General features: G+C 41.2%; 1 protein-coding gene across 1 annotated transcript; it reads right to left on the bottom strand.

Annotated features, from left to right (window-relative positions):
• Window positions 1–1642: 1642 nt before the first annotated feature.
• Window positions 1643–19068, bottom strand: LOC143441121 (disks large homolog 5-like). Its single transcript, XM_076928218.1, has 6 exons — window positions 18985–19068; window positions 16477–16657; window positions 15485–15647; window positions 14209–14340; window positions 13340–13526; window positions 1643–1708 (listed from the first exon to the last, which is right to left on the bottom strand). The coding sequence occupies exons 1-6, from the start codon at window positions 19066–19068 to the stop codon at window positions 1643–1645; spliced, it is 813 nt and encodes a 270-aa protein (XP_076784333.1).
• Window positions 19069–20347: the final 1279 nt, after the last annotated feature.

Consider the following 20347-nt stretch of genomic DNA (forward strand, 5'->3'; position numbering starts at 1 on the left):
TTTATATCATTTCAATTTTTTTTTTTTTTTTGAGACAGGGTCATCATGAGCTTTGATTAGCTTAGATCTTGCTATTTATTTATTTATTTATTTATTTATTTATTTATTTATTGTAGGTACATGAAAGAATATTATGATACACAGGTGGTGGTCAGATGATAACTCGGTGTGGCAGTCACAAGAACCAAGGGTGGAGAAGATTTCAAAATATACCGGTAGCTCTGACTTCAGGGACCCTTTTACAGAGTTCTGAAGATTCAACTCAGATTCAACACTGTAACTCCCAAGGTAGGTCTGGGTCTTGTTTTTAATGTGACCCTGGTTCCCAAACTTCCCCTCTTTCTGACATCAGTCTGCTTCTGCCTCCTGAGTGCTGGGATCAAACAGATTTTCTGCACTCCACTGTTCTGTATATTTTAATGCTTCTTATATAATTTTTGAATTCCCTGACTTTCATCAGAGTGTAAAAGGCCTTTGAAGATTATGTTACCCTGGGCTGACACCTTGTGGTAAAATAGACTCTTGCAGCTTCTATTTTTAAGGATGGAAGAAAAATCATTAAAAGGAGGGTTAGAGAAACTGCTAGTGAGTGGGATAAGCCACACAACCACAGGGAAAAAGGTCCAGTTCTGAGCACCCAGCTTGACCTTCAGTGTCCCCGTCGCTGGCTAGAATCTTTATAATAAAGTTGATACACAAGAAGCTTAAAGAAATTAGCTCCTACAAATAAGTCTGTACACCTAAACTACACTCAAATACTTTTATCACATTTATTTATTTATTGTAGGCATGTGGATGAATGTCACTGTACTCATGTGAAGGTCTGATGATCACTCGGTGGTCACAAGAAGCAAGGGTTGAGAGGACCTCAAATAAACCTGTAGCTCCAACTCCAGAGACTTTTTTCCTCTCACCAGGAAGTTCTGCAGATGCAACTCAGACTCCAGAAACTGTAACTCCCAAGGTGGTAGGAAACATTTGCAATTCAGCATCTGAGCTGGGTCTCCAACCCGAGTATTGTTTTCTATGTGGTTGTAGGTCAAGGGCTTCCCAACTTGATGAATCTATGTGCATTTGAAGAATAATTTCTGGACTCCTATAGAGTGTGGGATGCCATTTTAGAGGTGAATGGAGTAACGTGGTATGAAAGAAAAAGGAGAGAAGACACTACTGAGACTGATTATAATGGGAGAGCCCAGATAAAGAGAGGCTGAACGTGATTGTTACATTTTGTATCACGGGCTGAATATCACATGGAGGACATTGAGATATGTTAGTGTGGCTAAAGAACTAAAATTAGAAATAGCTAGTTGTGGTACTGCTTAGCTCCAACACAGGTCTCCAAACCCTAACACAATCTGATTTTGTTTTTAATCACAAAGAAGTAGTTAAACACTTTATCACAACTGAAAAACCACCCTAGCTGTAATAACACATCTCTTCCTCCCCAATCTCCCCTTCTTTCATCTCTCCCCCTCCTTCTTTTTCCTCCTTTCCTTTCTTTCTGTTCTTTTTTCTGGGGATGTGAGCCCAAGACTTCATGCAGAACTACTGATCCAGAACATGCAGGCACTAAGGAGTCTGATCAGGATCTGCTTTCTCTCATTGCTGATGATGTCCTGACAATAGTCATGTTTGTCCTTCATTCTACTTCGGGTAGCATCTGTTCATTTCCATGCATTTCTGCTTGCTCAGGGCCTTCACATTCCTAAGAGAGGATTGATCGCTTATGCACAGCAACACAGACCTCTTCTCAGCAGCTTTTCTGAGTTCTCATAGCACCTTAGCTCCTATTCCGTGTTTTATTTTAAACATAAAACTACCTAAGTGCTAATATGCATATTTTTAAGGGTTTGCTCAGGTGCAATTGAAATGCTAAGTTCTGAACCCCAAGACCTGGTTGCTCCAAGATAAAAGGATCTTCATGTACACCTGCCTTTGTTGTGTAAATCTTGCTCCCCAATTTAAAACTATTGGTTAAATAAAACTGGCAAAAGCCAATTACTGGGGGGAAAAGAGTGAGGTAAAGTGTGAGTTACCACGCTGTGGAGGTGGGGTGTGGGTCACAGGTAGGGACCACAAGGAGAAGAGAGGCTTGAGATAGGAGGAGATAATATAAAAATACAGATAGAAAAAATGCAGGGGAGGAAGAGGAGGAGAAGGAGACAAAGAAAACAGGAGGTCTCCTTTAGTCCTGATGGACCAGCAGCAGGTTTCAGACTGTGATGCCTCTCCAGGATGCCAGACTGCTGCAGCATCAAGAACCCAGAAAATTTTCAACATCAAGTATTTGGGGAATACAGTGGGTAGTAGCCAGATCTTGGGGGTCAGTATTTACCATTTGAATACATAGCAGTACCGGATCAACCCCCTATATATTCCTTCAGTCTATTAATAAGTACTTACTAACAACACTGTGTTACAAGAAAACCTACAGAATCAACTAATGTGGGTTCACAGAAGCTCATAGAGACTGAACTGACAACCAGGAAGCCAGCATGGATCTGCCCTTGGCAATTCTGCATATGTTATGGTTGTGTTTACTTTGATCTTCTTGTGGTAATCCTAAGAGCAGGAGAAGAGGATGTCTCTATCTCTTTCTTTTGCCTCTTTAAGGACACTTTGACTCCTACTGAGTTGTGTAGTTCCAGCCTTGATATGAGGGGAGGTGCCTAATCTTGGTGCAACTTGATGTGCCAAGTTTGTTTGATATGCTGAGAGTCTTCCCTTTTTCTAAAGGAAAATGAAGGAGGAGTAGATGTGCCAGAAGCAGAGATAAGGGGAGGGACAGGAAGGAGAGGAAGGAGGGGCAACTGTGGTCAGGATCTAATAATCTATGAGAGAACAAATAGTTAAAGAACACTGTGTTATATGCAGTGCTGTGTTAAAACCCGTAAATTCAACCTCGTTACGTAGAGTCCGGCAAAGACATTGTACTTGGAAGACAAATATGTGTAATCAAAGTGCAAAAAACAGAAAGAAGGAAATGGGGAAGCTATGTTTAATTTCACTCCAAGTTTGAACTTTCTATCAGCTTCATTTTGCTGCTTTGAAAGCATTTGAAATGTGGGTATATACTCAGTATACTGATGCAAATCCTTCTGCATCCCTTAAAGACAGTAACCAATGTCTGTCTGTGTGTAAGTGTCTATAAACGTATGGGGAAATAAATGCATGACTTGGAGCTATGGTTAAACACAGGACAGACTTTTGTTAGAGAGAAGAGGAAATGGAGACAAATCTGCTTCTCCATCTTCTCTTGCCTTACCTTGATGGAAAGCCCTGCTGAGGCTGTGCACTGAGGAAGAACTGGGAAAAGGGCAGAGGGAGTCTTCACCATGTTCTCCTAGTAATCTAAAATGGTTTGGGAAAGAGAAAGGAGGTAGTTGGGGCAGCAGTGGACTAACAGACTCAAGGATAGGAACACAATGAGAGAGGCATTCAAGATGGAAGGAAAAGTGAACAAGCAAGGCAGGTAGTGAAGAAAGGTGAGGTAAAGCCTTGCACAACACAAGGATGTGTAAGAATGTAATTTCAGGTCTCAGCTTGAACTTAAAATTAAAAGATTCTTAAGTTTGAGTCAAATATTAGCTGCCCCAGAGGCACATCCCAGGAAGAGCACATTCCAAAGACTCAAACAAACATTCCAGGAAAAAAGACCCAAGATAGGAGTTTATGAGACATTAACAAGTAAACCTTGGTAAACAGAAGCTACTTAAGCTGACCTTCTTTGTAATAAAAAAGATAAGGTGTAAATTTGAGTTACTTAGAAACCAGGCCTGGGAACAGAAACTAGGCCTGGGAATGGCTGTTGGAGTTTGGCATTTATGGTTATTGTTAAGAAGTAACTGTATAACTGCCCTCATCAATTTTGTAAAAATAGTATATAAGCTGCCCTTAGCTTTAATGTGGGGTTCTTCTTGCCTGCATGCAAGAGAACCCTAGTATCCTGGTTGTCATCTGGTCACCTTATCATTAATAAACCTCATGTCATTGCAAGGAATCCTGTCGTTGAGTGTCTCTGGGGGAGCACATTTCCTGGTTTTGTATCTTTAGAGTCCAACAGATGGTCTTTGAGCAGAAGCCCAAAATTCTATGATTTAGTTGAATAGGTTTTCTCTGCCATTAAACTGGTATTCTTCACCCTCTTTTATTTCTGTTATTCTAATATTTTTTATCTTTTTATTGTGTCCTGAATTTCCTGAATGTTTTGGGTTACAGGTATTTTACACTTTGTATTTTCTTTGACTGACTTGTCAATATCATCTGTGGTATCTCCTATGCCTGAGATTCTTTTTTCTATCTCTTGTATTCTGTTGGTGATGCTTGCATCTTTAGCTCCTGATCTCTGTTGTAGGTTGTCCATCTCCAGGGTTGCCTACATCTGTGATTTGTCTAAGGTTCTTTTGCTCTTGTGTTTTCTTGTATTTTTAGTTATTTACATTTCAAAATATTATCCCCCTCCACAGTTTCTCCTCCATAACACACTTTTATACCACCTCCCTATGCCTTTATGCAGGTGCTGCCTCACCCACCCACCCATTCCTGCCTCAGCCCCTAGCATTTCCCTACCTTACACATGGAGCTTCCACTGGACCAACCTCAGCTGCTCCTTTCCTAAAAAGGGTCTCTCAGAGCCTGGAGATCCTGTGGTTTACAACCAAGGGAATAGATCACAACACCCAAAGAATGATCCCATTATATAATTGCCATTATGGCAAACACTTAATGAAAATACACATATGGTCACAACTTATCTTTGATGACCCTTATTGTACTTCATCTTACCTTAGCTTCTGTAAGTACTTTTTATTAATTCATTAAATAGAGAAATTATCCTCTCATTAGTCATGATACATTTGTCCTACTCTGACATTTGATAATGGGTCTGAAGAACACAGTGAATTACTTTTACCAGTTTTGAAAAACACAAGATTTCTGGGAGCATTGTTTTTTAAAAATTATTATTTAGATTGTGCCTCAAGGGAAAAGAACTCCAATGCCTGAAGCAATCATGCTAATTCCCCACGCCACACAGCAATCTATTCTTCCCAGATGAATCCAGTTCTTACTCTTCCTCTTCATCCCAGGATCAAACCTATATAAATACCCTTAGAAAACACTATGGCCCCCTTATAGATTGATTTGATTGATTCAAAAATTGAAGCCTCGGTCTCCTAAATCTGTGACCTTGTTTAGTAATAGACTGTATGGTGGTTTGAATAAGAATGCCTTCATAGGCTCATATGCTTGAATGATTAGTCACTGGAGACTGGCAATATTTTAAAAGAATTAGGAGGTGTGGCCTTCTAGAAGATGGACTTTGAGGTTTCAAAAGCTCATGCTAGGCCCAGCTCTATACCTGCCTCTATGCCTACAGCTCAGAATGTAGCTCTCTACCAGTGCTCCAGTGTCTGACAGCATATTGACATACTACCCACCAAGAGCATAATGTGCTAAACTCCTGAAACTGTAATCGAGCCCTCGATGAAATGCTTTCTTTCACAAGAGTTGCCTTGGCTATGCACAGCACTCGAATATTATCTAGGACAGACAAATTAGAGTCATAACAATGTAAGATGGGGTCTTAGAAGGGTCAGATGGATCTGTGCCTTAGTCACTATTTTCCTTTTTGCAACCAAGTTCCTGACAAAAAGCAAGTTAGGACAAGTCTTATTTTGGTTCACTATTGGGTCATCATGGAGTGGAAGATTTGATGGCAGGCATGTAAAGCTGCTTGTTCATGTCTTAGCCAATTAGGAGAAGGGGTAAATGGAATTCCAGCACACAGCTAACTTTCTAGCTTTCTCCATGTCTCCTTCTTAATTGTGTTTTTAATTAAAATATATCTATAACATTCCCTCCTCTTCACTTCAACTACACCTGTGTGTCCTACTCACTAGCAACTACACAGTCTCTTTTTTTAAAATTACACTTGTTATACACACTAGAATAAATATATAAGTGTAGCCTGATAAGTCCATGTATTGTTGTCTACTTGTTGATGTTTTGTTATTCTATTAGAGATGTCTATTGTGTAATAGATAACCAGTAAGAGGGCTCGTCCTGGGGAACACTAATTCTACCTCTCTCAGCTGCTGTTAATTGCCCACAGCTCTTTAGATCTGGAACCATGTGAGACTACTCCATCCATGTTGGCATGTCAGCAGATGTTATCATTGTTCAGGTCTCATTTTAGCAGCCATATTGTTGAAATATCATGGATGTGGCTTCCCTGTGATATCAAGAAAACAAAGTCTCACAGCAGACTTGCTAGTCCTCAGACTCTTACAACCTTTCTGCCCCCACTTCTGAGATGGCCCCACAGCATAATGTATAGGGATTGTGTTTTAGATGTATCAAATGGTGCTGGGCAGCCTACAGTCAGTGGTTACTTGCATTTTGATGAGTATGGTCTTTGTCTGCTGCAATAAGAAGCTTCCTTTATAAAGGGTGAGAGCCTTACTTATCCGTGGATAGAAGGATAAGTACTCAGAATACAGTTAGGATTTGTGCTGGTTTAGGAAAGCTGCAGTAGCATGTTCCCCAAGACCCATGTCCTGACTACTCACAAACAGTTGGCTAGGTTGACAGTTGTCATTTTCCTCCTGTTGAGCACTCCTTGAGTCCAATTAGACAGTTGTTGGTTACCACCAAGATAAAAGTACCACTTTTACACCTTTGGAGAGAACTTGCCATGTTGTTGTTCACTGGCTTTGTAGGTAGAAGTATTGACTGCTTTCCTGTCTTTACAGCTTGCATTTCAACCTCTGGTAGTGTGAAAACTACTCAGAGTGGAAGCTCTGGGTCAGAACTTGCTTGAATTCTTTAAGTCTTATGTTAAAATCTAAAGCATCTTCAGCAATGGGGACTTACCTTCAGATCCTGGGAGGCAACCAAAGACAACATCTGCTATTCAGGATCTGACTACCTACCCATAGTGTCCTGATCAGCCTACAACTGATCATAATTAGTGGATCTAGAAATGAGAAGCAAGAAAAATATGTCTGCATTCTACTTTCAATTTTAAGTTATAAATAAAGCTAAATTCAAAACTAAAAGATGTCAGATGAAATTTCCAGACCACATGAAAAATATACTGGCAACATCTACCATCCCTCTCCCTTGCTAGTCTTGAACTGAAATACTCACCACCACACTCCTGTGTCCTCTGCTGCAGGCTCCATTCCCTGGGTTTGTATGACGCTTACTCTAAACACTGTTTTGATGGAACTTTAACATTATTTATTTACCACATTTAGGAGAGTTCTCAATTCTGCAGTTCATCTGATAAACCCAATCTGCATTGTCATGCAGGAAGAGACATGAGAGATCAACTCCAACCCTAACAATAAGATATCCAGACGCATGATCAGGAAGCCACTCTAATGCCCTACATGGAGGCCTCAAAGTTTAAACACTGAGCATGCCTACCCCAGGAATGTGACCCTACAGGTCTCAAAAATCTTTTCTCTTTGATTGGGTGTGATCCAGTGCAGATAATATACCACTCAAGGAAGGACAAAAGTCCAGGCAGTGGTTTAACAGATGGCTTATCCACTTGAGAATTTGTTTCTCAGAGAACCTAAAGAGCAATGATTAACAATCCTCTGTCATGTCAATTACAGGTGAAATCCACTGACCTCTTCTGGCCTGGCCTCTGGGGACTTGCAAGCATGTAGTGCAAAAACCTACAGCAGGAAAAACATCCATACATATAAAAGAAATAACTCAAAAACAGAAACAATGCCTCCAAATTTTTTTATAAAAAAACAAATTTTTATAAAAGCATCAAATACATTGTCCAGACCAAGAGCAAAAAGAAAAAGAAACCATCATTATCATTAGAACAACAATAAAGAAAGGATAAAAAAATCAAACCTAAAAAAAAAATAACCAACATCTCCAAAAGTGTCTTGAAATTCATTATCTCTGTTGGGAATTCATAAGTGATGCTATATTTCAAGAAAACAAGAGGCATACAGCTCCATGTTTACTGATTTCTTTTATACTCCTTTATTGAATATTTTTATTTCTTGGGATGTAGTAGAGAAATACACTTGTGTTTCTACTTTATTCAACTTAATCATCCACATAATAGTACATTTTTAAATAGTTAAATTTATAACAACAAAGATACAGCATGGATACATTTTTCATTATGAAGTTGGGATCCACAGATTTTGAAACACTATCCATATCAAAAGCACAATTTTCTGTGTATCTGTGACTGGCTGGGAACTAATAATGAAGCCTAAGCCACATGCTACTTGAAGATGTCCATTCCTGCCTCATACTTCCAGTGTTAGAAGACAGTGAACCACACATGAATACAGAAGGTCTCATGAGGGAAAAATTAGTGATTACATTTTTATCCATGAAAATACATTAAATTTATTCAATACCAACTTAAAATGGGGGAGTCAATATATATAGTATATAAAATTAGTAAAACAACAAATTAATAACATAACAAAAAATAAACAACAAAACTTCAAAAGAAAACAAGGAAACCATATACTCAAAGCAATCAAAATTCTAACCAAATACAAAACATTATAATTAAACTAAGAAGCATTCTTTATCTGCAGATTTTACAGCACAGACCTACAGCCTGTTACTGGCCTTGAAAATATTGTCTAAAGGCTGCCAATGATGGTAACAATCACGTCAACATGTGCTCTCCTTGTGAAGAGTTGTGTCTGAGGGAAATCTTGACCTGGTCTGCCTGTTTAAGCTTCAGGAGGAGTATTTCAGACCTATGGGAGGAAGAGACAAAGGCCTGTTGAGGACCTGCCATGTCAGCTATCCAACAAACACCAGCTTTATTGAGCAGGACAATTCAGTATGACCTTTCAGCCTAATGTCATTCCCTGTATCCTCAAAGGAGAAGGGCCACAGAGCACCTGGGCCTGGGATTTTTTCTCAGATTTAAAAAATGGCTTAAAAGTGAACAGTGAACTACACACTTTACTGGAGTTAAAATATAACACCACATTTCTCCAATGGTCCATATATATTATACTGAAAAATAACTGTGTAGCAATGTCTGAATCAAACACTATACAGAGGCCTTCCAGGGAACCTAGCCACCATTGAAGTGAAGGCTCTTATTATATCTGGAGTGCAGGAACCTGCCTGGTTCTACTTGTGAACCCCTCCATCTGTGAATCCCCAGAGAAACCATCTCCCAGGAAATCCATGCTCACTGAAGAGATACTATAATCAGCAAAAGTGTGCTGCATGCAAATCTTCCCAGTGGAAAGCCTTGAACTTTAAAACAAATATTCATGAAGGAAAAAGGATACCCCTGCTATGTTTATAGGTACTGTAGTATTATTTGTGGGGTGACTTAAGGGACAATAGGCTCAGGTCATACCAGAGAGCTCAGAAGTGAAGAAAGAGTACACAATCGACACAAACTCTGTGGATCACAAGAATGATCATGGACAGGATTTCTTTTAAACTAGATCAGAACAATATTCTGAGCTGCTCCTAGGTGACTGAGGCAGAGAATCCTGTGGAAGGCCTGAGACCCAAAAATACAGTTATACAGGTATAGGAAATCTTCTTGGCTCCTGCTATCACATCCTAGTACCTCATATCTCAGAGACAGCAAAATGATCCTGCATTGTTTGAGCCCAGCAATGGACACACACACATACACACACACACACACACACACACACACACACACACTAACACATACATAGACACACACAATCACACCCAAAGACAGTCACACACATTCCTCAACACACACAAGCACATGTTCATACATACAGTTGCAGAAACATTTTGTCTTTCCCTGTTCATGTTAATGTAAGAGATCATCCAGGACACTATAAAGCCATAAGAAATAAACCCTTGAATTGACAAAATCCTGGAGAGAGATCTCAGTGATTAGGAGCTGATTTGTCTTTTGGAAGTCCTCAGTTCAATTCCCCAAAACTGCAAGGTGGCCTACAAACCATCTTAGTAAAATCAGATGCCCTCTTCTGGTGTGTCTGATGAGAGAGACAGTGTACTCACAAACATAATCTGAGTACATTTTAAAAAAAGGAAAAAGAAACTTGAATGGGACAGGAACATTGTAGGCATAGCCTATAGACAGCTCAATAAAATAAATGCTTTTCCCTAATAAACAAAGGATGGAAATATGGGGTTTTGGCCTGGTATGCAAGCCTGCTTAGGAAGTTCCCAAGGCTGTGCAGACTCGGCTTGGTTCCCAGCAAAGGCACATGGAATCAGGGTGGACAAGTCAGTTACTGCCTGTTGCTCACTGTTTCTCAGGGACTCTAAAGTTAGCAGCATCTTCCAATAGGCCCTCCATTTTCCACAACCTGTGTGGCTTTGTAACCAAAACTATGAGCCCAGACAACTAGGAAATCTCTGTAACTAGGATGCAAAGTGAGACTTTTCTTCATGTAAAGAGATTCTCTCAGGGATATTTTGTGGAAAATAAGTCTGACTAGTTCAAGACCAAATGGTGGTTTGTATGATCACCCTAGGCAATAGTCCATGGAAGGGCTGGTCTACAGTATACTTGTTCACTCCTTGACTGAAGAACATCTGGATAGTTTCTACTTCAGGGCAGCTCTGTGGAGTACCACTACAACCATGATTTGCCCTAATTTCTCTGTGGACACCTACTTCTTGTTCTGGAGTCGCTGGGTCAATGGGGACTACAGAAACTATACACTTTCTGAAGAGTTGTACATGGCTTCTCAAAGGGCTGCCACATTTTATATCATCAGCCATGTCTGAAGTTCCTCTTTTCTTCCAGCCCTCCTTGAGGATGATTTTAACTCAAAGCAAATCACTTCTGAATGACAGCCTTTACAGAGTGCTACAGACAGAACACAGGGTGAGTGCTTTAGACTACCAGGAGCCTAAGGGGCTGTCTGAGGCAGCCCTGTTCTAGCACCTCACCATAGGTATGGGCCTTCTGCTTGATGCAGATGCAACACCAAGCAACTCAGTGTTTCACAGAGTTATACCCAGGACAAACTCCAAGGCCAAAGATAACTGAGTCAAGCTTAGGCAAAGTTGGAAAAATGGTAGGAGGTAATGAGGAAATCAAACTAGGATGCTGAGAAGATGCAATGAGCCACCTGACCTTCCAGCAGGCAGTCACTATCCACCAAGAGCAGAGAGGTGGACACAGACCCTTAGGCAGCCTTGTTTGCTCTCAGGCCCATGGATTTGACACAGCAGCCTCCTACTCACCTCCATGTACTAAAGTATTTGTTTTTCTTACAAGTGATTTCAATATGGGTAAATAGATTTCCCTCTATAACCAGTTTCAATAGTGATAAATAGATTTCCCACTACCAATGGTTGACAATCTGACTTTACACCACTATTTGTCTCCTTTTGTTCTATTGAGCTAGGTGTAGCAGCATGATGACCTGCTGCTCTGTTTCATGTTTCCTTGGTGCAAAGTGAACTGACACTGTGGTGAGCCCCACACTCCCATCTTAGAACAAGAGGCTGGTGTTCAGGTCCATAAGTTTCCTTTGAATAGGACATCCTTGGGGCCACCTTTTGTCTCATGTGTGCAGCCAGCTGTTGCTGTGCACCCCTTTGTGCCCCATATCCTGCTGTGCTTACAAGAGTTACATGTCTGCTTTGTGGTTGTTCCTCACATGGGTGGGCCTCCAAACCCCGGGTTAGGAAATTGTAATGAATGACAAAAGGACAAGGAAGTAGAAACTGAAGTCACATGGTAAGATTTCAGAAGGGTGGGCTAGGCTAAATGTGAAATTATTGACTTTTAAGTGTTGGCAACATGGGTTCTGTTTGTTTGATAAAGGGTTGAATAACTCAACTGTGGGTTATGTGGAGCCTATGTGTCTTGGGTAAGACCCATCCTGGCAAACAAACGCCCTCCTCCTTTCCCTGCTGATTTCAGCTGAATGACAAGAAAGCTCATAAGAAGGCACAGTGGGCCAAGTTGTGTGTCTGAAACCGGAAGCAGACAGCATTAGCTTCTTCCATTTTAAGAAATTGTTTTCTTACAACAGCAACAAGAAATCTCAAAACAGTGAAACATGTGAACATCTTCTTCCTCTCTGTGAGTAATGAATACTTGTAGCAGTTAGTTGAGACAAAGCAATTCCAGGAGCTCTGCCTGGGAGGTGACAGAAGATTCAAAGATGCTGGTCAGACAGCTTAACCAAAACAGAAAGACTGATCAAAACCACATGTAATTAACTGGCCACTCAACACACGCATCAATATACGTATTGTCTCAGATATGCTTATGACCCCCATCCCCACACACACATACCAGAAATCATAAGTGAGCAGGAAACAGTAAGGAAACTAAATGCAGGAGGAATCATTGAATGTCGACTGTGAATATCTGATGTTTCATGTGAGACACAGGACACTGTAATCCATCCCGTGGGGACTAAATAAAACTAAGTAACTTCTGCAGACTAGGTTGAGAGAGTTTGAGAAATCTTTTTCTTGAAGCCTCACATCTCTCACCCCAACTCTCAGCCTGAGAGAAGTCTTTCAAACATCCCTGTTCATCCAGTCAGCTCATGAATACAAGCTACAGGAAAGAACTCTAGCGACACTGAAAGAAACCAGGACTGATGAGCTATCTGTCAGGCTCTGTCAGTATGAACCAAGGTCTAGGCTCAGATAGGAGACCATCTTGCAATTCAGGAGTTGAGGAAGAGAAAAGACACAAGCCCTCCACCCCCACCTTTTTTTACTTAAATAATTTTTGTTAGATATTTTATTACATTTCAGATGTTATCCCCTTTCTTCATCTTCCCCACACAGAAACCCCCTTTCCAATCCCCTTATTCCTAATTCAATGAGGATGTACCACCACTGACCCCCCCCATACACCTACATACCCTTGAATTCTCCCACACTGGGGCATCTAGCCTTCATGGGACCAAGGACCTCCTCTCCCACCTACATCTGAATAGGCCATCCTCCCCTATATATGCAGCTCGAGTCATGGGTCCAAAGCAAACCAGCTACAGGCCCTGACTTCATCACTCAATGTTCTGTGCTACTGCAAAGGAGGCAGCCACATAGAACCCCTCTAGTACAATGGCATGTAGGAGTGTAATGTGTGTTCACCCCATCTGTCTTAATGAACTTCAGCTTGTAGTTGATCAGGAGGGTGTGCTTGCCAATCATCCAGTTTTTGAGAGTGCCTAACTCTACAGAAAGTCTTGTAAATGATCACAGAACAACTGGATAAGAATTAGGAGAGTGCCTGGACAAGGTGGAGGATGGTTATCTGGGCTTGACTGTGTTTATGGTTAGACATGAGGGCAACATGCTCCTAAGCATCCTCCATGCATCTTACCTGTTGGATATACTTGGAAAATTTGTCATAGATCTTCATGCTGGCCTCAACACATAGCCTCCTTGTTTCCTTAGAACACACTTCCAGTGTAATCTGTTCCTTAAGCAGCTGCCTGTTTGCATTCCAGAGCATTTTTACTTCACTCTTCATATGAAGAGACTCCGTCAGGAGGTGACAGTTCCTGATGCTGAACCACAAAGAAGAAATGGTGATTATTCCCAGGTACCATCCATCTTCCTCCCACTTCTCCAAGTACCATCCCTTCTCATCATGGGCCCTGATCCCCAGACAGCCCCAGACTACAGACCAGAGTAGCCATGGGAACTCACATATAGGAAGGTCAAATCCAGAAGAAAGCAACATTCCAGAAGACTCAAGGTACTTCTGAAAACCCTGACACCAACAGGGACTCATGTATCTCCCAGAAGAGGACATGGGACCCATGATTGCATATATGTCTTTGGTATTAGAGAACCACCTCTAGGTAGAGACAGGTCAAAGCTTCTCTAGGAGAAGAGAGAAGACCCAACAGATACACATCATTCTAAGGGTCTCATGCAAACCAGATCTGTAAATGTGTTTTCAGTGCCCCAGAGACTCAAGGTTGATTGATGTCTCCATCAAGGTGCACACCTTTTCTATTTAGAAGATGCTGAGCTGGGAAGGACAATGATTGGAGGGGCTCGCAGCCTCATCACACTTGATCAAAATGATACCAAGAGATCACAATCCTAGAGCCTTTCTTTGAGGAAGGAAGCTTCCTGTTGAGAGGCAAACAGTATAGAACCAGAGTCTTCACTTTGTTTTAAAGACAATGATGGACACATTCTGTGCCTAGTGCTGGGAAAACAACAGTGTTACTCACTCACCTGTAAAGTTGATTATTTTTGGTCAACTCCTGGCACTTGTACAAGGCCTCACTGATCTGCTGCGGAATGTTTTTGAGCTCGCTCATCACCTGGTCGTGTTGCGTCACCAGCATCATCATCTCAAAGTTGAACCTGTGAAAGAATGTGGCCCAAGGAGCAAATAATCCCTGAACTAAGGATTCAAGGATTACATCAATTCAAGTTGAATCGTGAACTACCCCAGCCCATATATGCCACAACCTGATGCCTTTGTACTGGGTCCTCTTGGTGCTTATTAAACTTGTTACACTTGATCTGGGCACAGTAGAGCTAGGGAACTAAAAAATGGGAGCTGACCTGCTTTGGCTTCATGAGGGGTCTTGAAGGAATAGATTAGGTCTTCAAGAACTTTCCAGGAGCCTGTGCCACAGTCCTGGGTCCAACTTAAACCTGTGATGACACTTTTTCACCTTGTAGACAAGTTTTTCTCAATCCTTGGTTCTATCACTACATAATTTCCCAAACTTCAGTATTTACAGGGAAAAGGGTTTACTGCCTATATCAGGATTTTCTAATGCCCATCAGAGGTGCAGACAGAGGTCATGTGTTATGATGCTACAAGTGACCCTCCATGGCCTCATCACTATCATTACCTAAAAAGTCAGTCAGGTAAATTCTCCAGCCCCATCACACTACACAGACTCCCTGGATCTTAAGTGGAATACACACACAGACATACACACACACACACACACACACACACACACACACATGCACTGTCATAATGCCAAATACATACAGTGATGTGACATTATACCAGTGTAAAATGAACAGAATTTGAGAAAAGCAGTGATGACTTGGCAGAAATCCACTCACTCACACTGAGGGGCAGCATATAGAACCAGGGCCTCCCAGTTGTTGACAGGACTAAATGGACCCAAAGCAGCTCCAGAAAATTACAAAAATGATTCACCATAAACACACAGCAGCTAGCATCTCCCACAAAGCAATACCAGTCTAGGCATCTTAAAATGCATGATAAGAGCTCACACACTAATACTGCTATTTCCTGAATGATTCATGCCAAAGGCTATAGTTTTCTTTTGGAGGAATCAAAAGAGCTTGTGACCCCATTTCACTCCTGTCTGAACTTCAAGTTCTGTGTCTAATATCCAATCAGCAAAATGCATTTGGACATGAGGACAGCCTGGAGTTGTAGCCTCCTGTGATATGTGGAAATCTGGGGTCAACAGAGAGGGCCCAAGATAGACAGCCGAGAACTGGGCATAATGATTACCTGTTGTTCAAATTCTTGTCACTATAAAGTGCCAGGATGCCCCGGAGTTCGTCTCTCTCATTGTTCATCCTTTCAAGGTCCCTTTTGAGCTTCTCCAACCTCTTCATTCTCTGCTCCTGCTCACTGATGGTGTAGGCTTGGGAGGACTCTTTCCCAACAGACCCTTCAGGTAGAGAAACACAAGGAAACTTGTAGGGAAAATAGGACAGGGAAAGGAGAAACCATACTTACTCCCACAGAGAAGCCTGAGGAAGAGGGAATTCTAGAGACACAGTGAATTCCTGAAAGAGCAGGAAAGCTATCTTCAAGCTGGAATCCTCACCTATGTCCCTGCTCCCAACCACCATCACTAAACATATGGCTCAGTCCCTACTGCAGTCCCACTAACCCTGATGTGCTTAAGCTTTCCCAGTCAAGAAGAAATTGAGGGCATTGTCAGTTTATATCTGAAGATGTAGTCTGTACTGCTTAGCCCAAACATATTGACCATAAACACCAGCACCAAACGTGTCCCACAAGCCAACACCTATCCTTGCTTCTTAAATGCATGATGAGAAACCACACACTACTACACTTATCCGAGACTGTAATTCAGCCCACATCATGTGTGTTCCAGACCAAAGTCTCTGAGACCTTGATACTTGACAAGGGGATTATCCCTCTCTGTACTTGGCATCAAATATTTATATAACCTACAGGAATCTATTGAGGATGAAATGCTTCAGCACTCTCTCCTGAGAGCAAGTCTTTGTTATTCTCACAGAACTTTCTCCTGGCACCCTTTGCCATTCAGCAGGAAATTCAGATCTCTCAGCAAACCAACTACAGGCTTGTCAATTCTTGGATATCTGAGAAAGTAATCATCAGAAATTCTGGACTCTGGGTCTGCCATTGAGGAATGGTGAGGCTCCAGATGCTAAGCCCTTCTCCTGTAAGGACCTATTCAAGACCCCTCCTCCAGGAAGCTTCCCCATGCACTGCCCAGGACTCACTGTGTCTTCCCCAGGGCCATCTCCTTCTTCCTGCTTTACAGAATGCCTTCTGCCTAGGTCTGGTCTCTGGTTGTATTGTATTGTCCCTACGAAACAGCCTGAGCAGCATGGACAACATGACTGCTTGTGAACCCAGAGGCTCTGAAGGAATACCCCACAGGCAGTTGGTGTCACCACAACACTGGTGACATCACAGAAGATTCTAAGGTTCTAGTGGATACAAGACATTGTCCAGGGAAGTGACTTCTGATGAGGTCACTGGAACTGCCATGGCCTACCTGCTGACCAGCTTGCCCCACATTGACCAGTTTCTGAGGTGCCCTTTCCTGGAGTATTTCTTTGAACTCAGGGGATACCCCTTGGCAACTTTTCCTTTTAAAGCTAGAGATTTCTCTCTGTTTCATTACAAGTTAAGCACTTTGGATGGGAGAGTTGGTTAGGGCCTTGGCATGGGCAGCTCATCTTTGTTAGTACCTTAAGGTCTAGGGTTCTTGCTTGAGGGAGATTCTTCTCCTGATAAATCTACCCTTAGGTTCCGTTCATGTACTACAGTCCACTTCCCCAGGGTGTCCTGTTTCCCAGAGGCAACAATGGTTCTCCTGCACCTTTAATTTTATGCAAGTCAGATTATATCTTCTTATTGTGCACATGCCTTGAGGGGAGACATTGCTTCAATATATTCAGACATGTGTTTCCACAATCCCATTTTTGCAATGTAAACTCCCTTGTCCATTTCAATATAGGAAGGAGTTCACATCCAGGGGAATATCCAATTGTAAAGTTTATGTCTCTTCTTCAAAAGATAAAATCCCACTTTCTCCCTTTCTCCATTACAACCAGACATCGTAGGCATCTTGAGCAAAGGTCAACAGGGACATTGGATTGCTGCTCTGTAGTTCCATTAGCCATCACTTCTCCAATATCTACCTTTCTGAGTTCCAGTGAGAACTCAAGAGTTCACTGAGATCCAGTGAAACCCCAATTTCAATGTGTCCAGTAGTTCAGGAAGGACTGTGTTTGGCACTGTCATCTGTGGCTTCTGCCTTCTGAATCTATGGTACAATGTGACCTAACCTCTCAGGTGTAAGAGTGGAAAAATCATGTAAGTCCTTTCCAAATTGATTGTGTTGTCCTGGGCTACTTCCTTCACCCATGTAGTATCACTATGACAATGATCAAAGGTGGCTATTATGCAGAGAAACAGCAGGGGATTTATTAGGTAAAATGAAAAGGATTTGGATTAATTCTAGTGTAGAAATGAATTTCCTTATGTGGTTGAGGTTTTATAGGAATAGCAGGGTGATTTCAATAAATGAAAGTATGAATTTCATTGTATAGTTTTACTCTTTGATTTTATATTTCTAAAAGAGATGAATTAATGATCAGAAAGTTTAGAAAAACCTATTTAACTATCTAGTGAACTTCTGCAGACACAATCTGCTTTGCAACAAATGATACTTCTGTGTCCACCGTGTTTTGTGCCAGTCAGCAATCCAAAAAAAAAAAGTGTGTTGAACAATTTGTTGTTTCCACAGGGGATTAAGAGAAATAAAAATTTAAAGACACAAATGAAGACCACAGAGTGTTTCCTATCATGTTCTTTTTGAACCGCTTGCTTATTTAAGTCTTTTTTCATAGCTCCAAGTGTGCTGGAGGAGAAGCTTCCACTGCTGTCAGATGTTCGGGCTCTCCTCCTCATTGCACACAGAATCATCCCCACAGTACCCCATAGTTGCCAGTGTCTAAGGATGAGTTCTCTTGTCACCTGACATAAATCATTCTTCTATCCAATATCTTTTTAAGCACACCACCCAGAAAGGAAATAGCTCTGTAATTTCTTCATTTTAAAACAGCCTGAGTGAACCAGCAAGAACAGTTTTCTGGCTAAACATTACATTACACCAAGTAAGAGAGATAAATGGAAAAATGAAAATAATTTTGTTTATGGCATATATGCTTGTGAGTTTTAGAATTGCACTTTGAATATTTTCAAACGGTAACTGTTTGGCACCAAAAATTCCTGCCACCTTTTAAATGATGTAGCAAGAAACATTGCTATTGATCTAAAGTGAGACAACTGATTCTTTACACAAAACAGTTTATTTGGTTTAAGCAGTGAGTCACTGATTACATGGTGAACTCTCTAGTGATCTGCCATAGTGCCTATAAAAATGCTTACAAAACTACTATTATACAGGCTATCATGACTTTTGCTTTGAAACTCAGAAGCACGGGTGTTAGAAAGGTCCTAAAGGCTCTGGGGATGATCTGGTCCAGTTGATTCATAGAAATGCAAGACCCAGGGTTTTCAGGGACCCATGGAGGTTATACAGCTAAGCACTGATAATTGGTCAAGTCACTTCAATTGTACTATACAACTTCAGCTACAGGCATCTGAGCACAGAGATCAGCAGATTAGAAAGGAGTGCCCTTCCCAACACTAGGAGATTCAGAATACACTAGAAGTATATAGATTTTGTTTATTACCTTTTATAGGCATTATTTTACCAAGTAACTGTCATCTTCCAGGTTCTGCTGAGGCTTCATTTTCCACAGTTGTTCTAGGTTTATAATATCTTTACTGACCCCCATGAATGCTATAAAATAGTGTGGCCTCAGCCACCTAAAGAAAGAAAATGAAAGTCTGTTCCCTTTATGATACTATTGTTTTGTTGTTGGTTTGTATTTGAGACAGGGCTTCTCTTCTCTGTGTATCCTTGGCTGTCCTGGACCTTGCTCTGTAGACCAGGCTGGCTTCAGCCTCAGAGATATGTCTGTCTCTCTCTCTCAAGTGCTGGGACTAAAGGCATACACCACCATTGTCCAGCAACAATACTTTTGTTTGATGGAACAAGGTAAAGTACTTATTCAGCTGAGAACTAGAACAGAAAAACCCAATTAAGATTCAAATAGTAAATAAGCTACACATTTAACTAGACTTCAACCAGTTCACTAATGTCAATTATTTGTTCAATGAATGACCTGTTATTTATATGAAACATAAAGGATTAACTATTTCTCTTTTCTACAGGAAGATTTTACTCCAGGTTCTCAGTTGGACAAAAGCCTGCTCCCTTTAATGATAAATAGAATTAGGATTGCATTGTTCAGTTTTCCTAATGATGCTATCATCAAGGCTTGAGGCAGCTGATAGAGAACTTCAGGAAGATACTGTTTCTTAGGTTTCCAGGGTTAAGGATGGAATCTGAATCAAAAATGATCTGGTTTGTATGCTGAAACGTTCCTGAAGGTAGGAAAGAGAAGAGATACAATCATGAAGGTGAATCCCAATAGTTGCTTCAAGGGCCAAAAGGCTGCCATGCCAGAGTGTTCTTTGGGAGAGCCATATTGGAAAAGTGGCTGGTTATCTCTTGATGATGGGGTATTGACTTGTGTTCAGTCACTGACAAGCCCACTCTCTAAGTCAACCCTGTGGAGAGGAGCTTGTTAAAAATTTCCCCAAACAAAGAAAATTATTCCTGAAGAACTTCATAGAGCCTGATCGAGTCTTGGCTTTGCACATCATATGTATGACAAACAGGACGTCATAGTCCCCATTGTTTTTTAATGAGCTCTAATTCACTTCTAGAAGGTTATACCTCCAATCTGTACCTAGTCCAGTCCAATGAAAGTAAAACAAGATAAGTACCCAACAGGAAGGTTGCAGGAAAATATTCCAAATACTTTGGGATTTTTGACCACCTGCGATGCCTTATTGAGTGGAAAATTATTTTCAGGAGTAGAGTATAATACTTAGAATATTTCTAAGTTTTAAAAGTCAGCCTTTCCCTGACAGTAGTATTGTGTTTTTTCTTATTAAGGTACTCTGGGAATTCCAGAGTTCCCTATCTTGGAACATTCAGGAGGAGAC

This window comes from Arvicanthis niloticus, chromosome 2 (assembly GCF_011762505.2).
Source record: "Arvicanthis niloticus isolate mArvNil1 chromosome 2, mArvNil1.pat.X, whole genome shotgun sequence".
Lineage (NCBI taxonomy): Eukaryota > Metazoa > Chordata > Mammalia > Rodentia > Muridae > Arvicanthis > Arvicanthis niloticus.

Bases quoted from the DNA above. Each gene is read 5' to 3' on its own strand.
- LOC143441121 (XM_076928218.1), bottom strand. From the start codon at position 19,068: ATGGGGGTCAGTAAAGATATTATAAACCTAGAACAACTGTGGAAAATG. The intron at 16,658-18,984 runs GTAAAATAATGC...TGATGTCACCAG, and splicing joins TGGAAGATGACAGTTACTTG to TGTTGTGGTGACACCAACTG. The intron at 1,709-13,339 runs GTAAGATGCATG...ATCCTCTCTTAG, and splicing joins TTTCCAAGTATATCCAACAG to GAATGTGAAGGCCCTGAGCA.